Here is a 25141-nt window from a genome sequence, read left to right as displayed (position 1 = left end):
AGGGGGTGCATCCAAGGGCGCAGGACTGCTGCACGGCCTCTTCTGTTCCCACAGGGGAGGCTGCTCCCCTGCCCTCTGGTGTCCAGGCGAGCCGTGACCTTGGTAGCCCGGGGTCAGCACAGTTCTCAGGCCAAGTGACATTTAAAAATAAAATCCAAGCTTTGCATCTCTTTTGAGAAAGACCTGTATGATCTCTCTTTCTTTCAGCTGGGGGTCAACAAAGAGTCACAGTCATAGGCTGATGGCCTTGGGCAGCTGGAGCCACACCTGCGGGTGTGATGGAGAAGTGGATACCCCGGTCCCAGGCTCAGAGCCCAGCACGACCTGGATGGAACTGTCCTCTGTCCGCCCTCTGGGCTCCTGCCACTCCACAGTCCCTTTTCCTGCACCCTTCACAGTTTCCCCTGGAGGACCGGGCGCCTTCATCACGCACGCACCAGAGTGTCCTCTGTCAACTCTAGCACTGGATCACATCGTGCTTCTGTTGTGACCCTAAGTGCAGGGACTGCTCCTCTCCCTCTGAATTTATCTCCGCTCGGGACAGGGCCAGCACCCGCAGGTGCTTCAGCAGACACCTGCTGAACTAAAACGAGGGAGCCAGGGCTGGAGTGCTCCTCAGCTTGCTGCCTCGGAAGCCCTTGAGAAGGGAAAACTTGAGTAACAGTTGCCCCTGCTTGGCTAACCCTGGGTGACACAGGATTCCAGGGCCAAGGAAGATTCTTCATGCAGTGCTGAGGGACAGGGGCGTCCCGACAGGCACGATGAGTTTGGGGAGGTATAAAGACCCACCTTTTGGCCAGGAGTTTGTTCATTTCCTCCATGAGGCCGCCTCCGCCACCCCCACTGCTTGCCCGGTTGGCATCGGACTTTGAGGTCCCGCTGGGACTGGAGCCTCCCGATGCATCTTCTGGCTGAGGATAAAGGACAAGGCCATGTTTTAGACCCTGGTGCTGACGGCGGGACGAGTAGCAGCAAGGATGTGAGAGGACGCAGGGGACCGCGTGTGTACATGTGACTCCTACAATGGCACTGCTACGAGAGACCTCAGGAGGCACCTAGTCCAGCATCTCCCAATCCCACAGGGGAAAAAACCAGGACCGAGCGGGGGACAAGGCCTGGCCAGGCCTGCATGCCATGCTCATGGTCAGTGCCCTTGCCGAGACCAGCCGTGACCTGAGGCAGGGGAGACGATTCTGTGGGAAGGAAACAAGATTTAAGCCAAAGATGTGTTCAGGGGTGCTTTTCTTTCAACCACAGCCCCCCTCGGCCTCGCTCCAGAGCGTGTGAGGAAGGGTCAGGGCAGACACAGTGAGCCGGGTGACTGATTTCCAGAGACGACTTGGTACAGTGGAAAGAGGAATGGACTTAGATTCAGGAGACCCAGGGCTCGAGTCCAAACTGCAATTTGTAAACTGTGTGATGTGAACGCATCACGCAAACTCTGTGTGTCTCGGTTTCCTCACCTACAAAGGGGAGATATTCTTGCTCTGCTTACGAAGGTCACTGTGGGGACCAACAGCAGTTGTGTAGCTAAAGCACCTTGTAATTCACAAAGTGCTGTCCCGTGTGTTTTCTTGTTTAATGACAACTGGCAGAGGGACAGCTAGGCTTGGGGAGGGCAGTGCATGCTCAGCATCTTACAGACGAGGGAGGGACACAGGGGCGCTCTACGGACAGCGTGAGGACCCCCAGCCCCACCCCACCCCATGCCCAGGGACGCTTACCCGCTGGACTCTCCTCAGCTTGGCCCCGGCTAGGGCGGCGGCCAGTCCTGACACGGAGCTCTCGTCGTGGCTGGCCCCCGGGGCTCCTCCGGCTGGCAGTGGGGGTGGGGGCGGTGGGGTGGCCCCCGTGGGTGGAGGCGGGACAGGGGGCGGGGGTGGGGGTGGAGGTCCGCTACACGAGAGGGGGGCGCTGGCTGCAGAGGAGGGATGCCCCGGTGGGAGGATGGGCCCTGAAACGCAACAGGGGGGCTCAGCCAGCCGCCAGCACCAGCTGGGGCCTGAGCCTGCTGCTCTCACTCAGGTCCCTGGGGGGAAGGACAGAGGGCAGCCTGCTCCTCAGAGGGACAAAGAGCAGCTCCTGGGTTGCTTCTTCCAGGAAGCCCCCATGGAATTAACTTGGCCCTGGCACAGTTACTTCCTGCTCTGGTCTCCTCAGCACTCCGGCCCAGGCTGGATCCACGGTCTCATATACTCAGTGATCCCTGAGCTCAGACGACTGCTCTTGCTCCAGTCGTGCTCCGCCAGTGGGGAGGAAGCTGTCTGGCGGTACACATGGTGCCTTTTCTCTTCTCTGTGCCTTCTAGGTACCTAGCGCCCCCCTGGCAGGAGTTGTTCTGAGGTGCAACTGTGACTGTCCCTTTGGCGTTTGCGGACTGTGGCGGGTAACTAGAGTCCCAGGGCCAACTGGGAGCACAGGTCAGGACGCAATGCGGGGTGCAGGGCTCCACTGTCTGTCTATCCAAACCCCACCCCTGTCACCTGAGCCTCGGTTTTGTGCCAGGCACCGTGCTAGGAGCTGGGGTGTGGCGCTGAGGTGCAACAGCCACAGGCCACCATGGCGCTCACAGCCTGGGAGGGAACAGGCAGTCAACGAACCACACAGGCGAGTGCAGCTCTGGGACGGTGGCCAGCTGACAAGTGCTACCAAGAGCAGGCACACGGTGCTATGCGGGCATACAAGGAGGGGCTCCTCGCTGGCCAGAGTTCACGGGAGAATTCCTTACGACGACGAGGGAGCAGGGCTGTGGCGGGAGAGCAGGAGTTGAGTTGGGTGAGGTGGTGAGTGGGAGGAAGGGGACAGGCCGTGCTCGCGAGGCACTGGAAGGCAGGTGGGTACTGGGCTGTTCCAGCAGGGACGGGGACGGGGACACGAAATGCAGAGTGGCCAGAGGGGAGCAGGAGCCTGCGAGGAGGGCCTGCAGCGTCTGGGTGAGAGGTGACGGCATCGGTCAGCATCTCACGAGCAGGTGCTCCTGTAACCAGTGGGGGCTCGGTTTTCTCATCAGTAAAATAGGATAACAGTCGCCTGCTCACTTCATAGGGCGTTCGAGAAAATTAAACAAGACAAAGGATATGAAAGCACTTGGTAAATTATAAAGTCCTGTACCTATCAATGAACATTACAATTTCTAGAAAACCCTTTCCTCCTCCTTCAACGTGTTAAGTTCCAGTCAATGTCCGAGGCTGAAGCTTAGCAACACTCTGGGGAGTCTTCTCTGACCCGGGTGGATTGGGACCCTCCTGTGTGCCGTCAGCACCCTGCACTTAACTTGGCCACAGCGTGCACCAGACGATATTGTAAAGTGTTGGTTCTTTTGCCTCCTTGACTGGATGATGTGCTCCCTGGGGACAGGGCTGTGTCTTGTCTGCCTTGTCCATGGTTGCGTCCCCAGCCCTTAGCACGGTGCCTGAGACACGGGAGGTGCTCATCGAGTGTCTACTCTGGGAATGAGTGATGGGAGGGCAGAGGGTTGGTGGGCAGGGGCTGGACGGAGCTGAGCGGATTCCGCAACCCTCTGCTCTGCTGTCTCATTCCCCTATGCCATCTGAAGTGACTGTCACACTCTGAGACCGAGGCAACCCACAGCTCCTCACCGAGGACCCGGAGCCCCTGGGCCTCGTCTAAGTGGAGGGGCTGCCACTCAGTACCCAAATGGGAGGGGCCCCCGAGGAGGAGGGGCTCTCACCTGTGGCCGAGGTTCTTCTCTCTAGAGATTCCTGACGTTGCTGCTGCTCCATCACTTGTCTGAAAAGCAACCACAGAGGGGCAGTCGGGACAGCACGCTCGGCGTCTGCGAGCCCAGGCTTCAGAGTCGGGTTTCGCTGGCACTCCCTAACAGCCACTGTGTGCCAGGGCTGCCTCCACTCACCAGAGGACGGGGATGTGACTGGCTCAAGTTCCCGACAGAGGGAGCGCTGGCAGTCTCCTGGTCCTCAGGCACCCCAAAGAGGGAGCCCCTCATGGAAGGCCGATTTGATTTCACTTATTAGAGTGACTAAGCCCTTCCCTAGGCTGGATGGGATCATCTGGCTTTTGGGCGCCTGTGGCCTCATCAGACCCAGCCTTAGAAACACCTGTTCTTAGTGTACCTGGCCAAGCTCCCTGGGACAATTCTCAGAGACATGTGGTTGTCAGGAGAAATGGACATAAAGGCCACATGCCTCATTCTCTTTACCACAGACCAGCTGCAGGCCCGGCCTCCATTTCTCTATTTCGCTATCTATTTCCTTTTAGAGACGGGGGTCTCACTATGTTGCCCGGGCTGGAGTGCAGGGGCTATTCACAGGTGGGATCACAGCTCATTGCAGCCTTAAACTCTTGAACTCCTGGGCTCAAGTGATACTCTCATCTCAGCCTCTTGAGTAGCTGGGACTACAGGTATACAGCACCACACCTGGCAAACTTTTTTATTATTTGTAGAGATGGGGTCTCACTATGTTGCCCAGGCTGGTCTCAAACTCCTGGCCTCAAGCGATCCTCCTGCCTCAGCCTCCCAAAGTGCTGGGATTACAGGTGTGAGCCACCACATCTGGCCACCTCTGAGTGCTCTCAAACGCTGGTTGAATGAGGATACTGACCCACAAATACATCCACAGAATCCAAAGACCGAAATACCGGAATGGGAAGGGCCTTAGGGGACCATGTAGTGCAGGGACAGCAGCAAGGGTGCAAGTGGTGTGGAGCCAACTCTGAACACCTGCTGTTGAAGCACAGGGTTAATGAGTGTGCCGAGGCCAGCTCTGCGCTTAGTGAGAGAGAGTGCTGGAAGCACCTGTTTCATGGGGTTCCTGCAGGCAGTATGCCTGGCACCCCCAAAATAATGGAAACGTCCCTCTTGGCATTACAGGTATTTGAAAAGCTCCCAGCAGCATCTGCATTAGATTCTCCTTTCAAACTGCCGAAACATCACCCAACGCTCCGACCTCCCCAGTGAGATCCATATGCTCAGAAAACCACGGTATTATAAAATGAAGATGTTTGGAAAATATTTAAAAATTAGTCTGCACTTGTGCTTCTGTTTGTATGAAAACAGAAAGGTTCCTGTGCCTGGAGTCACTACCTCACTGTGGGGCCCGAGGGAGTCCTCTCTCCCCTGCCCCCCCGCCCCCAGGGAAGTGGCACCGGACAGTGGCCGAGCGAAGGTCCTGACCCTGGGGTTTGACGCCTGCAGTCACATCCCGCCTGGCAGGGGGTGCTCTGGTCCGTGGACACGCCCTCTGCAGCCAGGAGCCTTGCACGCATGTGACCTGGGCCTCAGGTTTAGATAAGGCGGCGCTGTGGGTGCTGAACCAGTTCTGAGAGAGCAAGGGAAGGATCTATTTAGCACCCATCTGCCGCCACATTTATACCTCACGCCTGGCAGTGGGGGCTCCCTACTTCATGCCCTTTTCTGCGTGGGGTGGCCCTGGGACCTGTGACTGCCAGGCAGGGCTCTGCCTGTAGCGCCAGTCACTCTGGGCGAGCCATCTGCACTCTGAACTTCAGCTGGCTCCCCTGGGGAACAGTAATAACAAGCCCTCAGGCGAGAGTGAAGGTTAAAGTGAGACAATTCACGTAAAAGTCCTTTGCACCCTGCAAAGTGCTGTATTCCTGTGAGGCCGTAAGACAGGCCCGCGGGGTCAGTAAACACATGTGAGTCCACAGAAACGGATCTCTCACACTGCACGCACTTTAGGGTGCACACTTCCGTCTGTCACCTCATGTGCTTGAGAAAGGCAGAGCAAGGCTAGCACCGTCTTCAGAGGGGGAAACTGAGGGCCAGAGCAGCAACCTGCCCAAGGTCGTAAAGCACAAAGTCAGAGACGAACCTCAGAAATCAGTCACCCTAAGGCTTTCATTTCTCAGCCTTAGGGACAGGCCAGAGAACAGGAGCTGTAGGGAGAAGTGTCACACTGGCCGGTGAGGGGCAGACGTCCAGGGCTGGCTGGAGTCCAGGCACAGGGGACGGCAGCTGTTCTCCCCGTCTGACAAAGCTGGGTGAGCATGGCCTGGGTCAGGCCTACCCCACCTCGACACGGTCAGAAGAGGCAGAGCACCATCGTGGAGATGGCAGACCTTGGCTCCAGTCCTGGCCCTGCCATTTCCTAGCAATGTGACCCTGGGGAGGCTGCTCCATGGGTCGCCAGCATGACCCCTTCTGTAATTTCGGGACCACTGCCCTGGCCCTGCCTCCCAGCGCTAGCACTGTAGAAGCTCTCTTGGCAGGGGTGGGGTGTCATTCCTATGGCCCCTAAACCGTAGGCCGTGGGAGCTGCCTCCTCCTCAGGCAGAACCCCTCTATGTCATAACTGCCTCCTAGCACACCTGGGGAGGTCAGATGAAGTGACAAACGAACAGCACTCGGGACACTGCAAGGCTCATCAAAAGAGCTGCACAAATGGAGGTTAGCGGTGCTCTCTGTAAACCACAGATTCTCGTCGTCATTCCTGCTCTTGACGTCTAGGACAAGTTGCCATGCATTAGTTCCCTTTCTTTCTGGGCTGGCCTGTTCCTCCTGTCCCCAGCATGTGCCTCTGGGAGTCCTGGCCCTAGCTGCAGGGGTGTCCTGCTGAAGGGTACCCCTGCCACCAGGCACTCCTGGGGAGGCTGCCAGGCTGGCCCCTGTGGGTGCCGGGTTACCTTCTCTGGATGTCCATCTCATCAGGAGAGGGGCCATTCTGCACCTGACGCTGGCTGGAGGGGCCTGTGGGGCAGAAGCACAAAAGCCAAGTGGTTAGCAAAGGCAAGAAAGGCTCCCACAAACAAGCCCCTCGCTGCGTCCACCTCTGCCCCTCCTGGCTGCAGAAGAGAGCTCCCTGACCTTCTCTTAAAAGTTGGCCCCACACCTGCGCAAGGCCCGCCCCACCTCCGTCTCCCAATCACCCCTTCTCGTGGCTCCTTCCTCTCAGTCAGTAAACGGGGACCCAGCTCATCCCTCCCAGCTGCTGGCCCCTCTGTTCTTCCCCCGCAAACGGCACTTGCTGTTCCTGCCTCCTCACTTGCCACCACCCCTCAGCCCCTTCACACCGACTCTGCCTCCCCACGTCCCACTAAGCTGTTCTAACTAAAATCACCAGGGGCCCTGGAATTGCCAAGCCCCAAAGACCCATTTTATTCCACTTTCTGAGCAAAGGACTCAGAAAGTGGAATAAAATGGGTATCATTTTATGATTTTTTGATCATTTTATGATATATGATCATATGATTTATGATCATTTTATGATATACTCATTTTGTGAGTGTCAACAGTCAGAGTTTAAAACCCAGGTCTGTCCGAGCCCAAGCCTGTGCTCCTCACCCCGAGGTGACGCCCTGCTGTCTGCATCAGGAGCCTGGAGCTGTGCGGCGGGAAGGAACCAGCTCCTGCCATCGCTCCCTTTGTTCTGGAGGGACATGGAGCCTTCTGGGACATACCCTGCCCTGGACCCTGACAACAGGACCCCAGAGCAGGCCAGGTCGAGCCCCGCGTTCAGAGGAGGGCTGGTGCTGGGCACCCACATCAGGACCCCGCTGTTGGGTCCCATCCAAGACAGAATCTAGGCTCTGTCCTAGCCTGAGAACAAGCTGATTGTTCCTTCCCTCTGCCAGCTCTGGTGTCACTCAGGACACTTCCCTGACTAGCAGGGAAGCAGCTTCGTTTCTGCCCAGGATGTGGTGACAGCGACACTCAAGCTGTAACACTGGTGACGGGGTGGGGTGGGGGCAATCCCGTTTCCTTTCTACTTCAGAGGCTCGGGGTCTTAGGGGTCCTTCCCTCCTTGTTCTCAGGAAACAAAAGCAGTTAATACGTGAGCACTACTAGAGTAATGTCCAGGCACTTTTAAAAATTTAATTCTGATTCCCACAACCCTGAGGCTCCCACGAGGACTTGTAACAGCTGAGGAAACCAAGCCCAGAAAGGTCAGGTGACTAGCTCAAGGTCTTACGTATAGAAAGTGGCAGAGCCAGATGCAAACCACCTGCCAAGTCCAACTCTCTTTCTTAAATTCAGTCCCACTGCGGTGTGAGACTGAGGCCACCTTGCAGAACGAGGACGATGGGGGGCAGACTCACTGCTGCCGGAGAGCGGCAAGCTGCCCTTGGCTGGTGCTCTCGGGCACTGCTTGTGTCTACACAGCAGCAGACAGGTGTCGCCCACCAACTCCACTCCTGGTGGGGCAAGAGGGATTCAGGGCTCAGCTTCACGCTGTGGAACTCAGCCCGAGCTGCCCTGCGGCTAGCTTGGCCCAGGCCGTGGGTTCTAGCTGCGACAACAGGACTTCTACCTTGTTCTAAGACCTGGCCCAGCTGCTGAGCCCACGCCTAGATCTGGCTTCTGTCCTTCTGGAGGCCGAGTTCCTGTCCTGGCGACCTTATTTAGCACTTGGTCTGAGCACTGGTCCCGAGGCCTTGTGGTGCTCGGGCTCCACTGGGTGCTGTAAGGTCCTTCCTCGTCTGCCTGCTGGCCTAACTTTGGATTTCGCAAGTCATTTGTGTCTGGCCCTGGCACTTTCTATTAACATATGTAAGACCCTGAGCAAGTTACAGTCACTGTAACTGTTGCCCACCCTCTGTCAGGACCCCAGATGGCAGCCAGGTGCCCACACAGTGGTCTGTTGTGGTCATGAGCTCTGGATTCTCATCCTGCCTGCTGGGCTGGACTCCTCCCAACACCCTCAGCCAACCTGCGCCTCCAGAGGTGAGGGAAGTCTGACGGGAGCCCTGGCCCCTTCCAGGGGGCTTGTAAGACATATGTCAAAATTAGCTGCAGTTTTAGACACTACAGAACAGGAAGAGATAATACTTGATTGCATAAGGCCTTCCATTCTTCTTAAACTAAGAAAATGTTAGATTGTTTTAAGATACAAGGGTCCTTAACATTATAAAGTACAGTCCTTTTGTTTTGGGGTTTGTCCAGTGTCACCCAGGGTGTCTGTGACAGACAGGAGATTCCATTGCCTCCTTGCTCCTGGCCTGTTCCACCCACCCACTGGCACAGCGGCCCCCATGGTAGAGTCGGCAGGGAGGGACAGGGTGGAGGGTCATTCCTGCAGACTGTCGGTGCTCCCCAGGGAAGCCCCGGGCAGCAGCCCGTTTGTAGGTGCTGCTTCTCAAGGTGGGAGCACCTGCATAAAGGACAGCTCTCCGATGGCTGGTAATCAGACTCCCATCTGCCCCAGTGTTGTGTTACTGCAGATGACTTCCCTGAATTATGCAATCAGAAGCCAAGGTGGAAGATGTGGCATGTGTCTTATGTGCAGATGAGCACCTCAGAGTCACCTCTGAGCTCCTGAGCTGAGCTCGGATCCTGCAGGATCCAGGCTGGGTGAGAAGGTGGGGGTTCCAGCTCCCCCTTCTCTGCCTCCCACAGCCCACTAGTTACTGAGTCTTACTGGTGCTGTGTCTGATGCCCCGCAGAATCCACCTTGCCTTTCTGCTCCCAGTGGGCTGCCTCAGCATCTCTCTTTTGGACCCATGACTCAGTCTACCAGTGGGACCCTCGCCTCCACTCTCTCCCTTACTCATCTACTTTGACACGCAGCCTGAGTGATCTCTGGAAGGCACAGACACGACCGTCTATAGGGCTGGGTCCAAGCCCAGTCGAACCAGATTCAAGGCTTTCCAGGTTTGGCCCCAGCCCACCCTGTGGCTGCTTCTCCTGGACATACCTCCACAGTAGACTGCATCTGCCCACTGAGCGCTGATCCCACACAGTGTTTGTGTGAGCTACTCAATCCACCTGGGGCACCTTCTCCTGCCAAGACTTCAAGGCCCAACTCAATAGTCACCTATTCTAAGAAGCCCTCCCCAAGTCCTCACACTCCTACCCAATGCCCATGTGCCTGTCTCATAAAACTCACAACTTTCTCACCAATATTACAGCGATTTGGAAGCCGCCTCCCTGTCTGTTCTAGACTCCGAGCTGTGAGGGCAGCGAGCTCACTCGGCACTGTGTGCTCACGGCCTGCCCCCTTCAGACATGGTGTGTTTCCTGAGCTGAGTTGGGAAGGCTAGAGGGAGCCCAGGCTCACCCACGCCCTGGGAGCAGCACAGGCCCAGAGCCGGGCTGCCCTAGCCTGGGTGAAGACAAAGGCGAGCCCGGAGGTGAGCCACAGAAACGCAGCGCTTGTCAGAGCGGAGGCTGGGGGGCGGGCACTGGTCCCTCCATCCCTGCAGCACCAGTGCCAGCCGCACTCACGGACAGCCATCCTGCCACAGCTCCCTGAGGCAAGCAGGACGAGCGGTGGTGGCTCTCAGAGGTGAGGGGACTTGCCCAAAGCCATGGGGCTTGTGACGCTGGTCGCGGTGTCCCCAGCTTGTTCAGTCTGGGAGCCAATCCTGCTGAGAGACTGGGGCCTGGCCCACCCATTGGAGACGTCAATTAAGGAAACTCTCACCCTTTTCTCACTCACTTCAGACGAGTTTTGCCAAAGTCAAAATAAAGAGCCTATTCGCAAGACAGACAAATGAAAAGGAAAAAGGGAAGTTTAAACAAACTCTGGGAAAGACAGGGTGGCTGTGAATGACTGGCATCTTGTGGGACCAGCCCGGCAGCAGGGCTTACCCCTGGACGCAGGCCAGGTAGGTGGGAAGGGAGAGGTTGGGACCTGTCCCCTCACTGACCTCTTCCCTGAGCACAACGAGCTGCAGAGGACAGAGGCTGAGAGCCCAGGCCTGTCTGCTGCGAGGCCCACTGGACCATGATGCTTCTTGGGGAAGGAGCTGACTTCCTGCTGTCTGGGAGGCCCACTTTCCAGCTTCCAGTCTAAGTCCCATCAGACGCCTGCTCCTCTCAAACATGGTAGTGACTCCGAGGAGGAGAGGAGGTCCTTTTACTCTTGGGGTCATGAGGTGGGGACACGGACAAAACAAGTAAGAGGAGAAGGTGAGGCTGGGTTAGACTCAGCCATGAGCCCACCTGAAAGGGAGGATGGTGAGGAGGGCTGAGGGGCCAGCCAGAGGGGACGGGAGCTGAAGGCCTCGGGGCAGTCTGCAAGGTGGGGGCAGGCCGCAGCCAGCAGGGGGGCAGCCCCTCGCAGCGGGGGAAGTGAGCACTGGGAGAAGGTGGGCTCCTTCCTGACAGCGTCTCTACCTGGGATGCACTGAAGGCATCAGGCAGGTCGCGCCCCTCCATGCTCCTCCGTAAGCAGGGGCAGGAACGATTCCCGCTGCTCGGAGGAGGGGATGAACTTATGCCTACCTGGTCCTTGTACTGCACCGCTCCAAGGGCTTTTACAGCGTCTGTCTTTGACAGAAGGATTTGACAAAGGATTCCAATGCAAGGCACTATCGTCTTCACGAAAGCTGCTCTTGTGTAACAGGGATAGGGAGAGCAGAGGAGACAGGAAAACCCTGGGTGCACGTCCCGGGCTTTAAGGAGAATGAACCAGATGCAGATGATCCCCCCGCACCACACGCTGAGACTCGGGCAGGTCACGCGTGGCCCAGGTGCGCAGAGCCTGCCTGCTCACAGGACTGTTACTGCCGAGCCCCTGTGCTCACCAGGACCATTCTGCATTTCCGAACATGCCAGGGAAGACCGGAGACAGAGACAGGCAGCCAAACTGTCTGCCTTTAATCTCCAGGGTCATCGCTGTTTTGTGCACTTCCACATTCCCGGCACTTAACACAGCTCTTGACCTACAGGTAACATGCAATGAATGCTGGTTGACTACGGGAATGACTGGGCCCAGTAAACTGCCTAAAGATCTCCAACCAATGGTTGACACATTCTTAGAGAAAATAGCAATATCTAATGGCTTAAAAGCTCTGAGTAAGGGACTGGGCCTCCTAAGCCTTGAGCCATTACAGTGAGTGAGATCCTGTAGGTCACCAACAGTGGTAGCACTTGGAAAATACAATGGGTTGGGGTAAGAGAAGAGAGAATTGCAATTTACGAGTGGCTACTACTATGCTATATACTAGGTCTTATGCCAGAGACTTACAAATGCCACCTCATTTAGTCCTTGCACTCATCCTAGGTGTCCTGCTACGATCTCTACTTTACCCCTAAGAAAGCAGAGAGCTGGAGAACTGAAGTAGCATTTTCATGGCCCCTGAACAGGTCAGCCGTGGAAGCAGGTTTAAACTGAAGAACAGTGGACTGTAAAGCTAACACCCCCCGCTGAGTCCCCAGGAGTGCAGTGGGGTAGGATAAACGGGGAGAGAGACAGGAGAGAAGGCCAGAAATGAGGAAGGGGAGCCACAGCCTCAGCACGCGTGCAGAGGGCCACTGCTCAGAGTGCCCTAGCCAAGGCCCTGCTTGGACAGGAGTGTGGCACACACCGTAGCCTCTCAGCATCCACTGGCCTTGCTGCCTCAGTGCCCCTGTCCACGTGGCACCTGGAGAGGTGTCCCAGGAGAAAGGGCAGGCCCACAGGCTCTCAGGGCTGTAGAGAGCCCAAGGGCCACCAGGTCTGACCTGGTGCGCTGGGTCCTAATCGCGGCGGGTAGTTCTCAATGGCAGAAAGTCTTCCTCTCAATGGGCTGAAATCTGTCTTGCCAGGTCTGTCCCCAGCGGTCCATCAGGACCAGAGAGGGAGTCTCTCAGTGCTGGCCGGGTGGCCTCGGCCTGCTCCCCTCCAGGCTTGCCACGCCCCTTCCTACTCCTGGCTGTGCTCTCCGGGACTGCTCAGTTTACGCAGGGCTCCAGAGGGAACTCTGCTGGAGTTCAGCCACGGAGGAGGTAAGTGTGTGGGGTGTCCCCTCGCTGGGCTTCAGTCTCTAAATCTCTACAATTCAGGACAAAGAAGGAAATATACCAAATGTTAACAACGGCTATCTCAGGATCGAGCAGTTATTTTTCTCTTTTTGAATCTCCAAATTACACACAAGTAGCACACACTGTCTTTAGAATAATAAATAGATGCCTAGGAGTTCCCATGGACCACCTTCCTCCTCTGTGACTCCATCCCTTGCGAGGTCTGGCAGATGCAGAGTAGGCAGGGACTGGTGTGGCTCCTGTCCAAGGAATTGCATTTTAATTTGTACAGCCAAAGGTGGGCTGACAGGGCGAGGCACTGCTGACACCTCCTCCTGGAAGGCCTTCCTCCCGCCTACTGTGAACATTTATGAGGCTCTGGGACACCAACTCCCAACCCCTCTGGGACAGAAGGGATGGGCTAAGTTTCCAGTTTGTCTCTATAGGAAAGGCAACCCTTGGGCCTCCTGAAAAGATGGAACCTGAGATCCCACGAGTGCCAGAGACAAAGGATCCCGCACCCACTCAGTGATGCTTGATGGAATTTCTGGCCAGCAAACGACAGCCACCTGGTGGGAGCTGGGCGGAGTCCCAGGCCCTTTTGAACCCCCTCCCCTCCCCCACCTCTCTGGCTCCTTTTCTTCTTTCCATTGGGCCCTTCCATGTCAGACTGAGACTGGCATAGCCTCCCAGACCTCCCTAGCATACCTTCCCCTCCTGTTTCAAGGCCCTCCTTTCCTCATCGATGTCATTCCTACTTCTGAGCAAGCAGGTGTCCATGTGGGAATGGAGTCTGTGACCTGGGTTTAATCCCTGGTCTGGCCACTGTCTTTACGGTCACCTGGCCAAGGCCAAACAGGAATTGGTGGTAGAGCTGGGACCAGTGCCCAGGACACATGCCTCCTGGCCCAAGGCTCTGTCTACCACAGCACACTAGTGCTGAGCCCTGGTTAAACAAACCGCTCTACTGTGCTTAGAAAACAAAGGTAGCTAGTGTTTAACCCTATCTCCCAAGCTCAGCTCAGCAGTAGAAAAAAAAACTGACTGCCACTCTCCCTATTTTTCTGAATTTCTATTTTTATTTATTATTATTATTTTTTTATGAGATAGGGTCTCACTCTGTCACCCAGGCTATAATGCAGTGATGTCATGACAGCTCATTGCAACCTCAAACTCCTGGGCTCAAGTGATCCTCCTGCCTGAGCCTCCCAAGTAGCTGGGGCTAAAGGTGCACACCACCATGCCCAGCTAATTTTTCTATTTTTGTAGAGACAGGGTCTCACACTTCCCCAGGCTGGTCTTGAACTCCTGGCCTCAAGAAATCCCCCCACCTTGGCCTCCTAGAGTGTTGGGATTATAGGCGTGAGCCACTGTGCCTGGCCTTTATATTTTATTTTTTTAAAGACAGGGCATGCTTTGTTGTGCTGGCTGGAGTACAGTGGCCCAGTCACAGCTCACTGTAACCTCAGACTCTTGGGCTCAAGTGATCCTCCTGCCTCAGCCTCCCGAGTAGCTGGGACTACAGGCACACATCACAGCTAATTTTTAATTTATTTTTTTGAGACAGGGTCTCACTATGTTGCCCAGGCTGGTTTTGAACTCCTGGCCTCAAGCAATCTTCTTGCTGTGGCCTTCCAAAGTGCTGGGATTACAGGCATGAGCCACTGCACTCAGTCACTCTCCCTATTTTAACTCCAGTTTAGGTAGTTCAGTTGCTTCCTTCAAAGAACCCTGTGTGAACTCTCTAGTGTCTTTTCTGCCTAGTCCTTGCTGCGTGAATTTAGGCTCACAGCAGGCTGATATGATCACCAGAGCCAGCTGACACGTTACCCACTGAAATCCTGTAATACACCCTCATACCTGAGCCCTGGCCCTGGACTTCGTGACAGCTTAGCTCCATGGTGACCCATGTCTAAGCTATGTCTAGGAGCTCAGGATCTAAAGACCTGTTGGGCGGAAGGTCGTCATTTACAATGTGGAGATGGCACTTCAGAGACGGGGAAACTGCCCAAGGCCACATGGTGAGAAGCACCTACCAGCCCTTGCAGTTACGCACCTAAAATGATACACCAGAGAGGAAAGAAAGGCCTTCTTCTAATTCTGACAAATGACGCAGGGCTCCCGGTGCCGCCCAGGGTGCCAGTGAGTAGCACCCCTATGTCCCCTGTCCCCTCTCCTTGCACAGAGGGGTCCTGAAGCCCAGGGAAAGGCCAGGGTCTTGCCCAAGGTCACACCTGCACCACGAGCAAAGCAGGGTTAGAACCCAGTCTTGGCTTCCAGGTCAGGACACTCCAACCCACCTGTTTGCGCCACTCAGGCTGTGTTCCTCTGGTAAGCTGTTTTCCCAGTAAAATATTTTTTCTTTCTTTGCTAATAAGCTCTTATCAGGATACAAAACTCAAACAGAAACTCAAACAAAATAAATGGCAATAAAAATCTGTCACAACTTAATGATTTACAAAGCATCTTTGCATCATTTTTTTGTGATTAATCTGCCCACTCATCTAGGACTGGACCTATTAGCCCCATTTTAAAGGTGGGGAAACTGAGGCTGAGACGGTGAGTGATGCACCCAAGATCACATATGCCTCCAGTGACTGGTACCCCTGGAACAGGAGCCCAGCCACTTCTGTTGCTTCTACCCCACCACTTCCCCAAGGATGCCACTGCAAACCCTCCAATCGGTCAATGACAGACACTCGTCCCAAGATCCAGCACTCTTTCCTCCTACCCCTTGCCCCCAACCCCGGCCCCAGGAGCAGGTGGGAGGAAGGAGAGGCCCGTGAGGAGCAGGAAGGAGAGGGAGGAGCTCCCGTCACCTACAGTTCACTCTGCAAAGCACGGTGCAGTCACAGTGGCAGAGGCAGAAGCAGTGGAAGGCCCACTCCCTGCTGACCATGACCGCAGGGCTCCTCGGCACAGGCCGGAGGCGCCTCTTGCACCCGGGCCACTTACCTCTTCTTCCCCAGCTGCCTGGCTGGTGCAATGGGTAACTGATACGCCATCCAGCCGTCAAGTGGGCTTCACCACTTCAATCTTTAATGAAGCTTCCCAGGTAACCTATCAGAACCCTCCTGTCTACCCGACTCCAGCAAGCTCTGGGGGCCCTGGAGGGCCATCCAGACCCCCATGGGACTCGGCCCACAGGCCTTGGTGACACCAGGTGTCAGCCAGAAGAGAACCCCCATATGACTCTCCTCTTACCTATGGCGATGGGATGGAACAGGTAGGTGTGGCATCAGAAGGGAGCAGGTGACCAGGCAAAGGAAGAGTCCCCCGGCACTGCTTGCCTTTGTGCCTGTTCTTCCCAGCCTCCCCAGGCCCTCCTGCTGACTGCTCTTCGGTCTCCCTTCCTGGCCATGTCTGCTCACCCTCTTAACCTGTCCCTGCCATCCCTGTTTCCTTTCCCAGCCCAGCTAGCTCCAAGGCTGCAGGATATCGGTCCTCCGACCGGCCAGCAAGCACTCCTCTCTTCCTCTGCCCTGGGACCCCTTGGGCCACTGACTGGGCAGCAGCACTTTGTGCTCAGCAGCCACAGCTGTGAGCACAGTGACTGAGCCTTCTGCCTGGAAGGCTCATCTACACACCCGTGACTGGCAAACTCCTGGCACCTATAAAGCCTGGAGAAGCGGGTTTCTGCCCCGTGCCGCCTTCCCTCACTCCTCAGATGGCAGTGTGGGTGGCTTCCTCCTCTTCTCTCTTACTTCTCCACGGAGGGTTCTGCAGGGTTCTCGCCCATACTGTGAGTTTCTGTTCAGTCCACTGGCCTGCGAGCTCCTGGAGAGCAGGTGCTGCCTCTCACCCTTCTCTGTACCCAGCACCCGGCGCAGGGCCCGAGAGTGCCTGTGGGACATGCTCAAACTTGGCATCACCCCAAACTTTGGTATGGGAAAGTTAGCACCCTCTCCCAAAAGCAGTGCCCACTTCCCCACTCCGACTTTGATTTCTCCTGCTCTTGGCCCTCTCCTGGTCCCCATGAAACACTCTCCTGCAAACTGTCTCTTGGGTGCATCCTCTCTGGCCTTTCTAGATCTGAACCTCATGTTCTCTCACTGGGCGGGTGGGTGGAGGGGCTTTCCAACAGCCCCCGGTGGGTTTCTCTGCCTCAGGCCTGTCCCTTTGAGCTGTGCTGACAGATTAAACATCAGAAAGGGTAGCTCTTTCATGCTGTTCCTTGGCCAGAAAACTTACGGTGGTTACTGTGGTTCACACGGCAGTTCCTGACTTTGGATTCCAGGCCTCTTAAGCTCTAACCTGCCCGGCCTAGCCCCTGCTGCCTCCTCCAGACCTCCTCTTTCCCTGTTAGTGTCCTGCTTGGATGAGGCCACCAGCCACACCAAGCTCCTTCTGTCCCCCAACGTCCTGACTCCCTTGGTGTCTTTCCTTGTGACTGTGCACTGTTCCCTCTTTCTTCCAGAGTAGAATGCAAGTATAAAAAATATGCATGGATTTTAAAAGTACAACATTGGAGTTCAAAGGGATCCTCCCCACCCCAACTCTCTGCCTTGCAGGGACATCGGAAGCTTGGCGCCTCATTGCCTCCTCTAGCTCCTCCCTGACTCGGGGCTCACAGGGTCCTGCTGTTCAAATCCTTCCCCGCACGATTAACAGATTCACTCCAGTGGGCCTGTTACCGTGAGCTAGCTACTTGCTTTCCCTCTTTGGGACTTAGGGGCCAGAGGGTATGCATCATGATGATGATGATGATGATGATGATGATGATGAAGATGACAGCAGCACCCACCATTATTGAGTGCTCACTATCTGCCAGGTACTGTTCTGAGTACACAGACTGGAAGCCACTCAGAGCTGAATTTGAGTCTTGGCTCTGTCACTTACTCTTTGCCCTGGGATATTATACTCAAAGCTGCCTTCCAGGCCTAGTCCTGCCTCTTCCTCCAACCACACCCTCTATCCCCACCCATGTGCCCAGGATGGTGTTGTCTCGAGTAGTAGCAAGCTCACACGCGCTGCGCCTACTGTGTTGCCTCTCTTTGGACCACATTTCTCTCCTCTCTAACTGGCAAACTTCTACCCATCCTTTAAGACCTAGGTCAGGGCTAGGCACAGTGGTTCATGCCTATATTCCTAGCACTTTGGGAGGCTGAGGGAGGGGGGTTGCTTGAGGTCAAGAGTTCAAGACCAGCCTGAGTAACAGCAAGTCCCTGTCTCTACAAAAATAGAAAAATTAGTCAGGTGAGGTGGCACATGCCTGTGGTCCCAGCAACTTGGGAGGCTGAGGCAGGAGGATCACTTGAGCCCAGGAGTTTGAGGCTGCAGTGAGCTGTGATCACACCACTGTCCTCACGCCTGAGCAACAAAGTCAGACCCTGTCTCCAAAAAAGACCCTGTCTCCACTCCCTTGGCTCTCCCAGTAGTCCTCTCCCTCAGCTCAGCCTGCATTCCAGGCCTGCTCTCTGGGCTCCTTACATCAGAGCATATGACAGTGCATTGACAAGTGTCTCTTTCTAGCTGGCTGTGAGCTCCATGAGCACAGCAACCATATCTTATTCATCTTCGTGTGCTGGTGCACAGCCCAGAAAAGCAGCTCAGTAATTCACAGATGTGCTATTCATTCATTCGTCAAACAAGTATCACTGTGCTAGGCACAGGGGATACAGCTGTGGATACAAACTGCTCCCCTGGACCTTATAGTCTAGAGAAGAGAGATAGGCAACAAATAAAGATATAACATGTAGGAAGAAAACACAGAGTAAGAGAATTAAAGTGATGTGTGGGGGGGGGTCCTACTTAAGACAGGCTAGCTCTCTGACCAGGTAAACAGTTAGGCAGAGGCCCAAGTGAAGTGAGGGAAGGAGCCACGAGGTTAAATGGAGGGAACATTCTGGGCAGAGGAGATATTAGGTGCAAAGGCCCTGAGTCAGGAGGAGGCCAGTGTAGTTGGAAGGAAGTGGGTGAGGTAGAGCGGGAGGCCGTGAACTCAGAAAGGCAGCCATGGAGCGCCACGCAGGCCTTGGTAAGGATTCGGACTTTATTCTGAGTCAGACTACAAATCCTAGACGGTTTTGAGCAAGAGCTGACCTGACTTGACTTAGAATTGAAAAGATCAGCCTGCTTGCTACGTGGAGCACAGACCACAGTGGGATGAGTGTAGGAGGAGGCAAGGTAAGCAGGTGGCCCATGTAGAAACCCACTGTTCACTGCATGGATACACAGACGAACGAAGGCAGGCGGCAGACAAGCAGGTGGGGCAGGGCCTCAAATGCTCACACCCTGTCCACTCTCGGAATTCTAAGTTGTACCCCAAGTTTAGCACTTGGCTTTCTGAGTGCTTGGGGATGTTGATCTACTAAAATATTTGAGCTGGCTTTTATCCTATATGAGATAAAGTTGGCAGCAGGTTACTTGTGAGAAAAAGGAAAATGGATGTTAATGCATTCTTTACTCACTTTAGAAGATGTGGGTATTTGGCTATAAAGATGGGCCACGTGAAATGTCTGTAACAATCAGCCCCTGACCAAGTCACGTTATGATTTAGAAAGCTAAGAGGCTCCTGGCTGAGCAGGGTCTCTTTTGAGAGGCAGTCTTGTCCAATGGGCAGAGCCCTGGACTTGCAATCAGGAGACCTGGGTTGTAAGCCTGGGCTCTGTCACTCACTAGTGTGGCCTAGGGCAAGTTTCTTAACTGCTGTGAGTCTTTATTTCTTCATTTCTTTCTTTTTAGTTTTTTGAGACAGGGTCTTGTTCTCTTTCCCAGGTTGAAGTGCAGTGGCCTGATCACAGCTCACTGCAACATTGAACTCCTGGGCTCAAGCCAACCTCCCACCTCAGCCTCCTGATTGCTAGCACTACAGGCATGCACCATCATGCCCAGCTAATTAAAATTTTTTTTCGTAGAGACGGGGTCTTGCTATGTTGCCCAGGCTGGTCTCCAACTCCTTGCCTCTCAAATTGCTAGGATTACAGGTGTAAGCCCCCATATCTGGCCCATTTCCTCACTCTTAAAATGGAGAAAATACTTCCTAATGACTCCCTGACAATTTCAGGAGGATGCTGTGAAGACCCAGTGAACCAAGGTCCAGGCACACGACATGTAGGAAGGTGGGGGCCCCCTCCTTTCCGCAAGGAGGATACAACTTAACCTACCAGTAACAGGGCGACCCTGGCCATTACTATGGGGTGATCCCAGGACAGTGCCTAGGGATTGGGTGTTCCAGGAACAGCTTGTATCCTTGCGGTGCTTTACAGCTTACAAATCGCATTTCCATCTAATTTATCATTCGAGCCTCATGACAACTGTGTGAGGTGGTGATTACATCCATGTCAGAGATGAGGAAACTGAGGCTCCGAATGGTGAAATGGCTGCTCAGGGTTTCATAGCTACTCCAGGGGACAGGGCGTGGAGCAGATGCCTGGAGCCAGGGCATGGCACTCTGTCCCCTGCCTCTAGAGTCTATGCCACGTCTGTCAATCCCTGTGCTGACTAGAGGAGAGGGGGCACATCTCAGCTGGCTGCTCCCTGAGCCCCACCAGGACATGTGTTTGGCAGGCACTGGTGAGGCAACAGTCTGGAATGTACCATGAAATGTCTCAAGCCCTGACTGGGTGTGTGTCCAGGCTGTATTTATGGACGATTAAAAGCCCCAAAGGAATCTTGCCATTAATGTTAGGAAGACCTGGGACAGGTGGGGGGAGGTGGCCTTTCTTCCCTGGGATATAAACTGCAATAAGCCAGCAGCTCTTTAAATGAAGATGTGGCAGCCGCAGGATGCTGGTGGGATGTTCAGAAACTGGGGGGCCCCACAACGGACACACAGTACTGCCAATGTGCAGAGGGAGACCCTCCCTCCGCAGGGCCTCTCCTTAGACCTTGATTTGAACTCACACACCACCACGAGCTGCTCGTGCCCCCATCCTCCTTATGGTCAGACCCTCCCCATCTGCTGCCCGTCCTGCAGGGCCTGGGTCAAGCCCTGCTTCCCTGACCCAAGCGGCCTGGCCTCCCTGTCTCCCAAAGCGCGGGCTGTTGGCACTACTAGAGGAGTTGGTATTGTTAGTTACCTCTGCAAATACATTTTTAAAAAAGAGTAACTTTAAAATTGTTACAGTAATTTACAGGTGACAAAGAACTTTTACAAGCATCATCTCATGTTATCCTCACAACAACCCTGTGAGGTAGGTATGATTAACCCATTTTTCTGACGGAGAACTGAGTCTCAGAAAGGTCAAGCGACTTGCCCAGGGGCACACTCTTGGCACAGCTGGTGTGCCTGAACCCAGACCTTAGTCCACATCAGAAGCTCCTTCCGTAGCACACACACCTCAGGGTCACAAATAGCTGAAGGGCGTTCGTCAGGGCAGTTGGCTGGAGAAGGCGTGCTCCTTGTTTGGGGTGGTGCTAAGCAGGCCAAGGTGACGGGTGCGATTTCTGTGTGAGACAATTCCATTGCCCATGTCCCTCAATCACAGATAGCACCCCTCACCTTGAGCCCAGTTTCGCAGGCGAGCAGTGCTGGCTCAGGAACTTCGTCTTGGTCTTCAGAGGACGGTGCGACGGCAGGAAATGACCTGGGAGTGAGCTGGAGAGCTCCCTTACTCACCAAACACCTCTGGTGTACCAGTGTCTCTCCAGGGCACCTGGGATACAGACATGAACAGCAAGGCACCTGCCCTCGAGGAGCTCACAGTCTAGACAAGCAAACCCAGAGTCCAAACACGGCACAGCAGCAGTGTGTTCAGAGTGGGGGAGGGGCACCTGAGGTCTCCTGGGGCACCTGGGAGGCTTCCCAAACACAGGAAAGCAAAGCATGTTCAGCAGGTGAGAGCACGGCAGGGTGTGGCGTGCTGCCAAGTATGCAGAGACGGTAAGCGAGCACGGGACCCAGGCCATGGGTGGCTTGCAGGCCCGGGCCACTTCAGAAGCACCCCATGAGGACACACTGAAGAAGGGAGAAGGCTGACAAGTTAAGACCCCATCACAACACTTCAGGTGAGAGACAGTGAGTGTATGTGATTGAGGTGGTAACAATAGTAGTCAGAGGTGTCTTGGGCTCAGACCAACATATGCCCTTCATTGCTAGACACAGCCCAGCACAACTGGATGCTGAGCTGGGGCTCTGGGCACGGCACGCGTCTGGATCTTGGTTTGCTCCCGCAGCCTGGTATGGATGTGTCCAGAGCCCAAACATCGGATAGGGTGCTGGCTTTTGAGGGTCCAGGGATAAGGAGGACACTTCTCAATTTCCGGCCTGACTGGAGGCCTACCCTGGGAACAGTACGACATGCCAGGTGGTGCTGTTATGACAGAGGCAAAAATGATGCACCCTGGGAGTCCAGGGAAGTGACTGAATGATCACGCCTTGAGGGCTGGACAAGGCTGCGTCTGGGGAACAGCATTCTGAAGGACGAGCAAGATTGTGAAAGTGTGGGGACAGTGAGAGGGGAAGAGCAAGGGGCATTCCAGGCCCAGCACAGCCTGAGTGAAAGTGTGATGGTGTGACCTGGATAGCTGTTGGCATGTGCCGGCCACGAGGCCCTGCTCGACCCAATGGTCAGGGAGTGGCATCGGAGCTGGGTCAGGAGACCAACAAGCCAGCTCCCCAACGTGGCCACCAGAGGGCAGTCGGGGGGACGCAGGAGGCCGGGGCAGGGCTGGCCTAGGCCTGCTTTCTGGTTCACACCAAGCCCAGAAGGCATCTCAGAGAGTAGAAAGTGCTAAATGGCCTCCACAGCTAGGGAGATGAAGACAGTCCAGTATTTCTTTCTCTTCAGGGGAAAAGGTAGGTAATTTCAAAATTCAGCCCCAACTCCAAGAAGCTATGAGGTTTAACAACGTCCCACGCCTTTGGTGAGGAAATGGAAGGGGGCCAAGTACTTCATGGGAAGCCTGTCTGTCCCTCATCTGGGCTCCTTCCCACGACTGCTGCTGGTGCAGCCACTGGGCCACTGGGTGTCGACTAAGGAGGTTGGAATAATTCGGAAAACATTTATCATCTGGTACCAGGAGTGTCATTTCTTGAAATATACCAATGATGCTATTACAAGCAAACCAAGTAAGAAAAGGATATACCACTATGTCAAGAGGCCAATGATAACAAGCACTTTGTCCTGTGTTTTAATTCACGCAATATGGATTTCCGTTAAGCTACCAAGATTTTCTTCTTTTCCTTTTCTCCAGAGTCCCACTATATCAAATTGATAAAGTAGAACTGCTTTGGCTACATCAAGGTGAGGGCGCTGGTGTACCTTGGTGGATCCTGGGAACACCTCAAAGTCATTAGCTTGAAATCCACTGCATTCAACCCCAAAGGTATAAACAAGCTGTTCCACCCCCGCCCAGCCCAGGGGCAATTTCACTGGGGAGAACTGGTCAAAAACCCGCTGTCTCAGCTCTGTCCTAAAGCCCCAGCCCGTGCTAGGCCTGGAGAAAATGCTCTCTCAGGAAGGAAAGCTCATTTCAAACCTAGGTCGCCTGGGCTGGTGGGAGAAACCTTGGGTGTGGCCAAGCTCTGCCCCTGACTTGTCCTGTGACCCTGTGCAAGTCTTTCCCTTCATCAGGTCAGTTTTGTCATTTGCAAAATGTAAACTCAGTCTCATGACACCTAAGGCCCCTTCCCTGGTTCCCACTCATGGGCCCCACTTGGGCCTGGACTCTCTGTCTTCTACACCAGCAGATGCTTTGAGGGGAAGATTTTCTTGAAAATTCACTCCTATCAGGTGGCCGATTTCCATGAGTTTGGGCCTTGCTTCAAGTGCCACCAGGGCCCTGCTCTCTTGGAATAATGGGAAACAATTATAAAATGATTGTGGTAAGTACTGAGAGAACCTAAAGTGGTTAATGAAAGACTACTGGATCTGGGGACAAAAAGTGGGGCAGGGTCGGGGAGTAGCCCTGAAGGATACCTGCCAGGCACCAGGTGTCTATGTAGGTATCATGGCACGCAATCTACCAGTGGCCCATGGTACTGTTACATCTACTTACAGAGGAGGTGACTTGCTAAGGCCTTAACTGCTTGTCAGTAGTAAGGCAGAAATCTGGACGCAAGGTAGTGTGGCTCTGCCACACCGTGTTTCTTCTACTATGCCTCATTCATTGACTCTGGGTGAGAAGAGGAACAGTGTTCTCATCCCAGTTTCTCTTCCTGACTGGGTCAGGTCAGTAAGTGGTTTGGGCCCAGTACTCACTTCCTCCCCCTGAGGCTTCGCTTTCCCAGCTGAAAGACAGGGCAGACATTATGCTATCTACACGGCACTGTTAAGGGATGATCAAGCAAGACAACAGATATGATGCAAGAAGGAACGCGTCTGATTTTTGCAGAACTTCTAGTCTAGTATTCTCAATCCTCTCAGACCCAATGGCACCCTTTTTATAACAAGCATTTTGTAATGCTCCTTGTACTATCCTGAATGAGGTGCATAGATTCTGTAACCTACCTACATAAATTAGAAAAAAGTCGGTATAATGCCTTACGTGTATTGTAAGGAGAGGTGAAGCGAGAAGCACGTGCACTGCGGTGAGCAAAAGGTCAGACGCAACTACACGAGGAGACCGAGCAGCCAGACGCAGCACCTACCCACAGGCCGGCTGGGAGTGCTGCTGTCCCCAGTGGGTTTGATCAAGGGGAGTTATCTGGACGGCTAAAATACAGCGAGTGACAATGCTGGAAATGTGACTTTCCAGCACAGAAAACAACTCTTCATAAGGTCACACAAAAAATTAAGTATAATTTTCTTTCGACGTATGTGGTAGTTTCATTCCTAGAAAATTTAGCATATAACTGGTTAAAAACAGAAAACAGTGATTTTTCTTAAAACAGACCAAGTTCTGGCTCAGGTAATTAAAAATTTAAGTATTGAGTGGGACATGCGAAATAATACTTCCTTGTGAAGGACTTGCCCTACATACCTAGTCCCTCTGTCCCCTAAAAATCACCAGTGTTTTCCACTTTGTCCCTGTTGAGAGCTCATTATCTAGCCCAACTCTGCCATTTCAGAGTCTGAAAAATCATTGCTTGCGGAGAAGACGACACACACCTGAGGCCCCACGTAAAGCAGCAGCTGCGTCAGGGCAGGAGCCCAGACTCCCGACTTGAGGCCAGGTTCTCTCCACTAACTCACGGGAACTCACGGAGGGTCAAACTTTCCACAGAACTTCAGACAAGTGGCAGGGGAGGCATCGTCCTTATCCAAATGGGACTTTGCCAAACTGCCGCGGTTACTACAACCACTATTGTTACAGCACAGCCATGCCTGTCTGCAAGGCTCAGAAATCTCCTATCCCCATCGTCTCTTTGGACTCTCATGCTGTGAGACAGACAAGCCGTGGGTAACTGTCCCCCTTCTACAGATGAAGAAGCCAAGGTCCAGGAAAGGGAAGTGACCTGCCCAAGTCACATGCAAACAAGCGGCACAGCCAGGTCTCTGGCTTTCCTCAACACCACAGCCTCCTAAATGCCCGAGCAGGTGGCAGCTCACCTGGCACCCTGGAGAAAGGGCCTCTAGCCTGGTAAAAGACTGT

The 25141-nt window shown here is 54.4% G+C and overlaps 1 protein-coding gene across 3 annotated transcripts in view; it reads right to left on the bottom strand.

The window, feature by feature from the left end:
* The window catches only part of EVL (Enah/Vasp-like), a 178034-nt gene that overhangs the window by 11338 nt on the left and 141555 nt on the right, over positions 1–25141 (bottom strand). For all 3 annotated transcript variants that reach the window (XM_069489703.1, XM_069489684.1, XM_069489693.1), the window contains exons 4-7: positions 6625–6688; positions 3692–3750; positions 1725–1954; positions 790–911 (exon numbers count right to left, since the gene is read on the bottom strand). In XM_069489703.1, coding sequence (XP_069345804.1) covers positions 790–911; positions 1725–1954; positions 3692–3750; positions 6625–6688 — 475 coding nt within the window. The remainder of the gene's footprint in view (positions 1–789; positions 912–1724; positions 1955–3691; positions 3751–6624; positions 6689–25141) is intronic.

The sequence above is a fragment of the Eulemur rufifrons genome, chromosome 2 (genome assembly GCF_041146395.1).
Source record: "Eulemur rufifrons isolate Redbay chromosome 2, OSU_ERuf_1, whole genome shotgun sequence".
Lineage (NCBI taxonomy): Eukaryota > Metazoa > Chordata > Mammalia > Primates > Lemuridae > Eulemur > Eulemur rufifrons.
The sequence above is the reverse complement of the archived record's forward strand: the minus strand, read 5'-3'. Positions and strand labels throughout refer to the sequence as shown.